The sequence below is a fragment of the Schistocerca piceifrons genome, chromosome X, assembly GCF_021461385.2.
Source record: "Schistocerca piceifrons isolate TAMUIC-IGC-003096 chromosome X, iqSchPice1.1, whole genome shotgun sequence".
In the NCBI taxonomy this organism is placed as follows: Eukaryota; Metazoa; Arthropoda; class Insecta; order Orthoptera; family Acrididae; genus Schistocerca; species Schistocerca piceifrons.
Window position 1 is genome coordinate 297,631,585 of NC_060149.1, and position 11,806 is coordinate 297,643,390.

At 36.4% G+C, this 11,806-nt stretch overlaps 1 protein-coding gene across 1 annotated transcript in view; it reads left to right on the top strand.

Moving 5' to 3' along the window:
- The window catches only part of LOC124722321 (dual specificity protein phosphatase Mpk3), a 30,530-nt gene extending 26,971 nt beyond the window's left edge, over positions 1 to 3,559 (top strand). The window contains exon 5 of the mRNA XM_047247499.1: positions 3,153 to 3,559. Within this exon, the coding sequence (XP_047103455.1) occupies positions 3,153 to 3,559 (407 nt within the window). The remainder of the gene's footprint in view (positions 1 to 3,152) is intronic.
- Positions 3,560 to 11,806: the final 8,247 nt, after the last annotated feature.

The following is an 11,806-nucleotide window of genomic DNA, read 5'->3' on the forward strand; positions in this document are numbered from 1 at the left end:
AACGTTCATGTAGCATCACTTTACTCAAATGAGATATCATTCTGGAGTAATTTCTCACTGTAGATGCTCTCTTTGCATGTGGTGGCAGTATGCTGCTACATCGATCGATCGTCTAGAGTGACGAGTAAAGACTATCATCATACCATTCGTACTAGAACAGCCAATGACAGTGTAAGTGTTAAGGTTAGATATCTGAACCACCTGATGTTGAGTCCAGCCACTTTCTTCGTGAGCCATGCCTCAACAGCAGCAGGCTATTTGTGACCATGACATTTTTCTTGTAGAGGAAGGGAATTTCATGACATTGACACAATATGGTAATCCTTACCACACTGCACAGGGATAGATAAAGCGATCTCATGATACTAGTGTATCTGGTTGGCATGTGGGAACTGATCATTGGCATCTAATGGCACCACTGCAGGTTAATGAACTTGAAACACATCCTAATTAAATCCGTCTATCATGATTCTAATAGAGAGGTTCAACAGTGGTCTGGTTAAATCTTCTTGGAAGAAGTTTCTGTGGTAGTGATGCACTTCACATTAAATAGTGACACAAGTTATTAAATTTGAATAACTCTTGATTCTGTGCGAAACTTGGTTAACATCAATCAAGTTCCAATTTATTTTAAATTTTAGTATTTTCATACTTTAATAAAATAGCATTTAAGCTGCTTCTAGCTGACAATTTGTTAACATCAATATTGGATTGTAGGTCATCTGTCTTACAAGGGACCCAAGAAGTAAAATCCACTACACAAAGCTACCATATTATTTATTTGTCCCATAGCACATTCCAGGGATTTTATTCTCTCATATTCAGCCCTACTTCATTCTTATTTTAATGAAGTGATGTTGATTTTAAAGTATTTCTGCAAAATGTTGTATTAGTGTTCCATACCTCAGTTGGTAATAACTGAACCATTATAGGATCACTTTGTGGTCTGTCTGTCTGTCTGTCTCACAGTTAAGACCCCCCTCCACACTTTTTCACAGGAACAGGTAGAGGCATCAAGTTGTGAAATTTATGTCTAATACTAAGGTCTGTGGTCCTTTGGTGGTGTAAATAATATAAACTTGTAAGTCAGTGTAATCAAAAGATATGGCCATATACACACATCAAAAAAAGGTTTGCATCACCCCGGTTCCTAGAGCTCCTGAAGATAGATGTTGAATGTGGATATTGTATCACAGACACAGTCCTTTTGACTGTCCAGAGATGTCACTAAACCCGCCTAAAGATGTTAACAACCATACATGAGCAGCGCCTATTAGACAGAGGGGGTTCGACAGCCAAGCAGTTCCAGTCATTCCACCACGAAGGAGGTGCATGGCTTGTGTTGTCTCTAGTTCAACCATGCCTAGACAGTGAATGCTGCAGTTCAATCGTGTCCGCATTGTTACTTTGTGCCAGGAAGGGCTCTCAACAGTGGAAGTGTCCAGGTGTCTCAGAGTGAACGAAAGCGAAGTTGTTGGGACATGGAGGAGATACAGAGAGAAAGGAACCACACAGCTTCACTCCCAACTTCCATGGCGAAGTCCATTTTTGCAGCTACGACACCATGCAGCATGGTACAGATGGGCCCAACAACATGCTGAAGGGACCACTCAGGATTTACATCATGTTCTCCTCACTGATGAGTGTCGCATACGCCTTCAACCAGACACTCCTCGGAGACGTGTTCAGAGGCAACCTGGTCAGGCTGAACACCTTAGACACTGTCCAGTGAGTGCAGCAAGGTGGAGGTTCCCTGCTGTTTTGGGGTGGCATTATGTGAGGCCGACATACGCTGCTGGTGGTCATGGAAGGCGCCGTAATGACTGTACGATACATGAATGCCATCCTTTGACCGATAGTGCAACCATATTGGCAGCATATTGTTGAGGCATTTATCTTCATGGATGACAATTTGTGCCCGCATCATGCACATCTTGTGAATGACTTCCTTCAGAGACACCGACATCGCTCGATTTGAGTGGGCAGTATGTTCTCCAGACTTGAACACTATCGAATATGCATGGGATAGATTGAAAAGGGCTGTTAATAGATGATATGACCCACCAATCACTCTGATGGATGTATGCCAAATTGCAGTTGAGGATAGGGACAGTCTGGACTAACAGTACCTTGACGAACTTGTGGATAGTATGCCACAACGAATACAGGCATGCATCAGTGCAAGAGGACATGCTACTGGGTATTAGAGGTACCAGTGTGTACAGCAATGTGAATCACCACCTCTGAAGGTCTCGCTGTATTGTGGTACAACATGCAATGTGTGGTTTTCATGAGCAATAAAAAGGACGGAAATGATGTTTATGTTGATCCCTGTTCCAATTTTCTGTACAGGTTCCAGAACTCTTGGAACCAAGATGATGCAAAACTTTTTTTGATGTGTGTATGTTACATACTATGATATTCCGCCTCACTCATCAAAACCTGTAGATGAACTATCTGCATACATGTTGAGCTTTGTGGTCTAGCAGTAAAGTGCATGCTTGAACACTAAGAAACACACATGCACTCACGTTTGAAACTTGACATCATTGGATGTGCAGTGCATCATAGATGACACAATACATTCTCAATCTTTTTCTGACTAGACTTGGAATTTTAGCTTCAGTATTTGGCAGTGTTTGATCATATCAGAGAGATTTAGAAAATGAGGAAATATTTTTTTGCCACTGCCGTAGTCACCAATAAAACAAATAAAAATATGAGCCTGTAGTGCTCGTGACAGCCTTAGTCACATATACCATCGTTATGTGAGGCAGAGGATAAAAATAAAAACACATGAATTAAAACTCGTGCTTATTGCACATGTCAGTAATGAACAGCGTGCTCCGTGAGTGACTAAGGCTGACACAGGCTCTAGAGGCTCATTTTATTTTTATTCCTTTTACTGATGACTACCGTTGTGCTTGCAGCACCTGAAACCCACTGGAAAATCACAAAAAGGTTGAAACTGCAATAGTGTATTTTTAACAAATTTACAGTCTTTCAAAAAATATTTAGTTTATTATTCTGTAAAAGTGAATAATGCTGTTGTGACAGCTGTTATACCTAACAATTGTGTTAATTATTTTTTTACCTTATTTGTGGTGCAATTTATTATTGATTTAAACTTGTTGGTTTTTTTTAAATTTCAGATGAAGCCAGGAACAATGGGAAGGGTGTCTTAGTACACTGTGTTGCAGGAGTTTCTCGCTCTGTCACGATTACAGTTGCCTACCTCATGAACAAATTATCACTTTCTCTGAATGATGCATTCAACCTTGTACGGAGCCGTAAGTCAAACATTGCACCAAACTTTCATTTTATGGAGCAGCTTCACAACTACGAACAAGAACTTTCTCGGCCAGCCGTCTGTGTGGAAGAACCGACCCAAGCCGCTGCTTCTACCAGTACAGAGACAGGGCAGTCTGGATGTCACAGTTGTGGAGGAGTTCAATGTAAATGTGGTGGTGGCTCTCACTTTCTGAGCCCTGTCAATGTTGGAACAAGTCCTGATTCTGGAATTGAGTTTGATCGTTGGACGTCTGCACCCAGTGAGTGAGACCGGCCGGGGATGACACAATGGCAGTTCTAAAAGCAGTAAAATCTGTTCAGTCATGTGTCCTCCCCTTGAAATGTTACACCTTTCAATTGTTAAAATTTTCAGCATTTAATTGTAAATGTTCTTAGTGTTGAATTCAATGTTAAAGGAAAATTATAAGAGCACATTATCAGAAATTCATTCGCATTTCATAATTCTAAAATTGTTGAAACACTGCTTTTGTAAAATTCTTATTTCAAAAATCTTGTTTTCACAGAGAACAGTGTTTTCACGATAACCATTCTCAACAGTTTCCTTCACTTGTTATTGTTTAAGTATGTGACACCACTTTTTTTATTTATAGCACTGATAGTTACACGTATAACTAAAATCAATTAACTGTTAAAATTCTAGTAGTTGGAATATAAATGTCTTATGATATATTTTCATCAAAGTAAGATATTTGTCAGATGCACCTCAAAGCAGATTTATGTGTGAAGGAAAAGTAAATATTGGTGCATTACTTCATTTATTGTAGGTATTGTTTGACTGCCTTTGCATCTATTGGGAAAGGCAGAAATATGTACAGTTTACATTTAAGTTCATCTTACTGAGTTTGTGTAGCAAATTTAATTTTAACTATTTCATAATCAAAGAAACTTGACGTGTATTATCCATTACAGTAGCGGTAATAACCATGTTTTTAATTTTTATAAGAAATGATCTACAGTACAAGTGTCATATAACTATTATTCACTTTATTGTGGTAATTTATATGATAGCTGTTATTATATTGATCAACTTATATTTTTCCCCCCCAAGAAAGGATACTATTGTCCTTTCATGCTTCCTAGGTACTGTGACTTCCTGGCAGCTTTTTTGATAATATCCCTTCTTCACAATTTCAAAGATATTGATAAAAGAATTTATTCTTGTTTGAACGAAGTGTGTCCTGGGATTAGTGACAGTTCTAATTACCATGGGTATCAATGCATTTACTGAAATTGGTTCAGTTTCAATCACATGTTTCTTAGTATTTTGCTATCTAAAACCATCTCTTCAAATCCTGGTGGTAAGGCAAACACATTTAACATTACATGAGAAGAAAATATGTACATACGTTAAAGATAGCAGTGACTGTTTGGACATGATGGCATACAGGACAGACATTTCTCATGATATTAGTTAATAAATGTGTCTGCAATAATGAAAGCCACAGATTACAAAAATTTGGGTTTGTAATCTGAAATTTCACCAGGCACATTCTGATGTTAGGTCATACCTTCATAGTGGCATACTGCTTGTAGCAGGTGATTCCTTTTCAATTTCATTTACTTGACTCCTTGACAAAGCATGTACGAAATGCCACTGGTTCCACTGCAAAAGTTAATTGCTTCCCCACTTGTAGTTGTTGTAATCCACTCAATTCAGTGTTTGTGAATAAGAAAAGATTTTCATTATTAAATTTTCACGAGACAACTTGTTTTTGGCACCGTCTTCCCTAGAATGTGAGAAGATTGTTCGTGGTTATGCTGCTGTCATTGCTACTGCCAAAGGAACAATATAATAGACTTCAGTAATACTGTAAAAATCTTCTTGGCCCAAGAGTGAAAAGCAAAATGGTCAAAAACATATTCCCTCACATAGCATAACCAGGAGCTAGTTAAAACGCAGAATATTTAAGATAGTTGAAAATTTTCATCCACGTTCCAGAAGGTAGTTGTTGAGGTATTACTTAATCTCAGATTTTTTGAATGGTTTGAAATTAATTAACTGTATAGATGTAATTGCACATAAAATGATTGTGATGCAGAGATTTCAGATAGAGAAAATTAATTTAATAGGAATACAAGATATCATTATTCTTTATTTAATTATTCCAAGAGGTCATCATTTCAACAGGTTTTTTTTTTTTTTTTTTTGTCAGTAAGGTTGTTGTGCTGGTGGAGTTGGTTGTGGCACAAATGGTGCACCTAGGATGGATGATGGGGCTATGGTAACACCTGGGGAGGAATGTCCCTTCACCACATGTATTGGGTGCTGGCAACCCTTTAGTATAGTAGTCTTCTTAAAAGATGCAAATGGCAAGGAGTACATTCCTCCCACGTGAGTTACTATGCCCCAACCATTTGTCCCAGCTGCATTCAGTGAAAGGGAGTTGGGAGATGAATCAGTCATAACATTCTGAATTGTTGACACACAAAAGAACTTGCTTCTCCAAAGAGTCCTGCTCTTCTAGTTGGCATTGCTTTTTCTTTTCCATGTCAACAATTAGACATGTCATGATCAAATGCATCTCCAAGCTCTCCTTCATTGCATTCAACTTTTCCACCTCTAAGTGAAGCCATTTCTTCTGAAGCCAGCCATCTCTTCTGGCATTCCCCCTGGTTCAACACAAACACGATGATCTCTGGTTCACAGCTTCCTCCTGCTAACACATTCCTGCACCTTATTAAACCATCATTCAGCATGATGCAGCCATGATGTCTTGTAAAACACAAACAACAATCTAATGACACAATCAACAAGTTTAAATTTCAACCATCATCAGGACACATTTTGTATTTCAACAACCATCAGAGAACATTTTCTATTTCAACCATCATTGGAGGACAACAGGTAGAAATAAAAGCACAAAGTATCAAAACTTTCGTTTATAAATGTATGGGTGCTGCTGCCATGTTTGTTTTTGTTGAAAAAGCAAAATACATGCTACATCAAAATGAGGTGATAATTACTAGTGATGTAGGAGCTACAAAGGAGAAACCAAATGAGGGGGTGCAGCGTTTAAGGCACTGGACTTGCATTCAGGAGGATTGCTGTTCAAATCCATCCATCGTCACCTTGTTTTATCAAAGTGTGTGCTCGGTCTCTGATGATTTCAAAATCAACAGAACTTTGAAGTATAATCTTCCTTGAAAAGCTGAAAATTGTCTTCCATAACTATAATTGTTTTATGTATGGTCTGATCATAAAGGGAAACGTATATGCATGATTCTACCACTGCCTGCTTTTACAGCTGGCATCGGTGAACGTAGAGGTAGTGTATTTTGTGTGCTGGATCACATGAAATTTAGTAGTTTTATTGATATACAAAAATTCCACTGCATACAGTATTGTAAAAGATTCTTTTACTAAAACTTTGAGGTATCTGGAGAGTAAGTGCAGTGAAATTTAGTTTTGAGCAATTTGTGGACATTGTTGTTATTGTGCTACTTTTGTTTGGCAAGTAACTGGAAACAAGAATCACGGATAAGCTGTCCAAGTAAAGCCAAATAAGAACTCATATGAGAGACAATTGTGAACCATATATTATTACCGTCTACACACATTTTGCACAAATTTGGTCGAAGACTTCAACAGTTGTTACAGTCAGTTCCACTTCCTGAAAAACACTGATGCGTATTTCTAAAACAGTGAATTGTGAACTTTTTTTGTCCAGTCCCTATGTGGTCAGGAATATAAATGATGTGGTCGCAAATCTCACATACATGTGTAGCAACTTTCATAGTGTATTAAATGTATGCTCAGCCAGCTTACAAACTGCACAAAGGAAAGTTTTTCAAACAAATTAAAGCTTTCAAATTTTCATGTAGTTGTTGGTGGCAGACTGCTCAGTGCACAGTACTATAGACTTACAATGTTAAAATTTTCTTGAATAGTATGGACTACATAAATTGTAAAGATTACACACCATGCACTGTGTACAGTTTACACGCACACATATAACACAGAATTTTAAAGTACCTCTCATTTTTAATGTGCTACATCATATGATAACTTTTTGATGTTATTAATCACTGCATTGTTTCTGCTGACTGCTTTGAATGCAGGCTTAATTGTTGTTACAGAAACATAGAACAATTTATATCTGACAAAAAATGATTTTTGTGATGGTGTATAAGTAGTTCATGCATAATGAGGCAGATGCAGAATGTTGGATTTGTTCTGGCATAAAATTAAAAGTCAAATTAATCACATTGTATTATGAATTTTACCAAAAAAATGTGAACATTGTGTGTTAAAACAGAAAATGAGCCATATGAAGTGGAAACAGCATATATTACACCATATATTTACCTTTGGTTTGTAGGCTAATCATTATCTCTGGTGTGCCATATTTGAAAGTTAATAACAGTTGTTTATAATGATAAGTTCAGTTTGTATTTTTTTCATACAATAATGTTAACTCAAGAGAAATTTTTTTCTGTTAACTCTTGTGCTTAGGAGATTGAGAATGCCGTTGTTACGTCCTAAAAGTATTTGTGCATTGATTATTTGATGTTCAGTACAATAACTTCTTTCAGGATCTACAATACTTGTTAGCTAAATGTATTCCTTGTGTGTTGAGAGATAAGCTATATCAGCCATGCAAATCAGCAAATATCAAACCTCTGTAATGTACAGCATGAACTGTTTGCTGTGTTTTCTGATAAATTGAATCCCTTGGCACATATGCTAAATGTCAGAGTTGACTTATTCTGCACAACTAGCTTCATTTCAAAGAAATGAATGATCAGGATAATACCATTCTCATAACATTCCTGGGATTTTAGCTCCATCAATAGATATTTGCTTCTGGCAGAAATATGGTGAGCTGCATCTTCGTCACATGGTAATTATAAAGACACCATTGCACTACTATATTCAGATGTTTCTCTGTTGCAGTACATAGATCGTGCTACTTCCAAATTCCCTAGCTATGAGCTGCAGCTTTGATATGTATCTCATACATCATTTGTCAGAGTACAGTGCATGAAAACTGTTCATCAGTTTGTTTATATAGTAATTGTGTATGTCTTATTTGTTTTGTTTAATTATTTGTAGAGTTTCTGAATCCTTGAGTATTATTAACCTTTTAATTTTTTAATCCTTGTAGTTAAGTTCTTAGCTGCTCTTTTTGTTCGTTTTTATGCAAAAAGTCAAAACTTTGAGCTTTTTGTCAGACCTGACAGGGCAAAAAAAATCATTATAGTGCATAATACAAGTATTTCCTATCATGAGATTGGTTCTTTAACATGTGTGTTGTTATATGCACAATGTAACTCATTTAGCACAATTATTTCCTATGGTATTTGTCTTTTGAAGGTGCCCCATACTTGACTGCAGCTGTAGTGTATGACCATCAGCCACACATGCACGTTATTGTCATGTTTGTACATTTAAGTAGTGGGCCAAGTGCTAGCATTATGTTAGTGCAGAATTGGCCATTGCAATGGGCATGCATAGTGGTAAACATGTTGAAATGATCACGCCATACAGAATAATTTTCATTTTAGCACTAACCTTCATATGGGCAGGTAAATCGGTGTCCTCTACCAATTTGGGATTCATATTTCCAGGCAGAAGCTCAACCATTTATTACTGTGTTAGAAATAAAAATCATAAACATCCAAATTCATTAACAAGTTGAAAATATTGCTGTGCTGGGGGGGGGACTGAAATTTCCTTTGAGGGTGACATAGCTCTGAAAATAAATATTATTTGTGTAAAATCATGTATTTTATTGTTATCTGGAATAGCTATCATTAGTACAAAGAATCTGTGCAGCTGTCAGTGTTATTACAAGCTAGTTTCTGTTTGCAAATGTGCGGCATATGACTTGGGAAGAAAGGGAGCAAAAACAAAATATTGGACATATTACTTTGTGTACACACATGTGCATTTTACCTACAGTAGAAATGCTGATTGTTTTGATTTCTACTGATCTTCAATCATATCTTCAGTTTGTACACAATGTATCATTATGTATTGTTTACAGAACATCTGATAGTGATTTTAGCAATCAGAGAAAATTTGGAAAACATGGTATTGTAGGTGAGACATGTGTATCTAATTCATATAATATGGGTCGTAACACACACAGATGGAAAATCATTTTTATTACATGTGTGTACCATTACATGACAGTTTTTAAAAAATCTAAGAGTTTACACTTACTTCACAAAGTCCACTGACACCTTGCTGGCAACATAACAACAATATTTGCAAACCAGTATTTTAAAGGTAAACTTGTCTTCATTGTATCCACCATGTATATTATTAACTTTATCCCAACATAATGATGTATAGCATTATGTTAAATGGTTATTCATTGAAAAATTGATCTATACTGCCCAACCATACTCCTGACACTGCATTGCCATTTCCAGTTTATTCTCTTCCTCTCCACACACACACACACACACACACACACACACACACACACACACACACACACACACACACACACACAAAATTTGGGTAGCAGTACATGAGGGAGAGGGAGAAATGTGTAGATGACAAGACGTACGTTGGTAGAACTTTGAATTCATCATAAGCAATGGGTATGAACTGAAGAAATGATGTTAATTTACGTGTGTGTGCGGGGAGGGGGAGGGGGTGGAGGGGGGGTGGCAAGACTGACAGATGCTGGTGTTCTGGATGGCAGGGGATATGATGGCGGTTAGATCCACATGCATGGGTTGTATATCAGCCATTGAAATTACACACTGTGTGCTCATTATCATCTCCCATCAGTTAATGATCAGAGTTTAGTAGTAACTAATCATCTGGGTGGTCAGCTGGTTGATGTGTTGCACACACAAAATGTTGTGCATTATTTGTAGTGGAGTGGTATATGACAAGATTTCTTTCGCAGGTTGTTCCACCTTTAAGATGGTTAGATACACTTGTCACAAGACTAACTTAAGTTGTGTCCATCAACAGTAAAACACCTCCACTAAGAGACTTTACCTATGCCATTGTTTGTATTCTATCTTTATTTCATTATTGTAAAAATAATAAGGTATGGGATTATTTGATGGAGGTGTATGCTGTTGAACCAACATACACGAGAGGCATAACTGATGACTTGCTGAAGGAAATAGCTTCATTTTCCCCACTGCATGGCAGTATTCACATACTACCATCCCCTAATCACACTCTAATACCCAGCAATCTCCAGGAAACACATGTAATATGCAAATGTATCTTTAAAGTTCAGGGATATCAAATTTGCTATTACAAAAATTTGTGTTGGAGGTGCAGCTCAGAATAGAGACAGGTGGAGAAAATTAATTTAGAAATTTACATTTACGTTTGTTACTGCTTCAACTTTGGCTTCAGAGTCTTTGTACTTGACTATCACTGTTACATATACTTTTAAATGCTCCCAAATGTTATGTCAGGCTTGGAATTAAGTTTTAAAAAAATAGAAACTCCTGTTGTGTGCATTTATAAAACTTCTTTTGTATGGATGTATAGTTCAAATCATCCATGATTCAATAAGTGATGAGAAAATTTCATGCATAGAACTTCAAGTTTAGTTACTGCTGTGATAATTTTCTCTATATTATTTTACCTTTTTTTCTGCTTCATATATGATTTCGGCATGCATATGAGCCATAAGTAGATGATTTTCTCCTAACTTCCACCATTTGTCTGTGTAGGTAAGAATTTACTCACTTTTCAGTAAAGATGTAGCACTTTTTGATTTTATGACATTGAGGTGTATCACCAGATTTCGTAAGTTAAAGGTTGCATTATTTTACTTCAAAATGCTTGTTTACTGCATGTGTTCTGTATGGCAAAATAAATTGCTAATGTCTGAGGAATTTCAAGCTCAAAATTTTCTGTTGGTGCAGAAAGATATCAATTGTAGGTTGTCCTAAAATGGCCTCCAATTACCAGCTTGCATTGTGCTCAGAGCTGCACAGGTGGTATCATAATTTGTAGTAAAATTGCTGTTTATTTGTATTAGTACTATGTTAAGTTTTGTGAAAGTCAATACATTGATTCTTTGTTTCTCCTTTTCTCTTACTTCGTGTGGGAAAATGTTTATTTTAAATTCCAGTAACTGGTAACTTTAGACTGACATTGTGTAGTTTTTCCATACCACTAATGTAAAATATGCATGAATTGTTTGTTAGGAAATTTATTCAGATATTGTATGTAAAATGTTTTTCCTTTGCCTACTCTGCATGGCTTTGAAATATGGAACAAGAAGGAAGGAATCTTAATTATTTTGTATTATTTGCACAGATAAATTGAAGCAAATTTGAAAGATTTATAAACAGTAATTGTTTTAATGTTGCACAATGTGTGTATGTTGTTGCTTTAACTAAGCAGATTTTTTTGTCTATATATTTCTGTTTTTTGCATGTAGGTTTTAACCTAAACAGGTACTGTGATTGTATGCTGTATAAAGTTCTGTCAGTATTCATGTTATTTTTATAGTATTGTTATAAATAACATATTTCTCATGTTAATGCTCCCAACAATGTTACT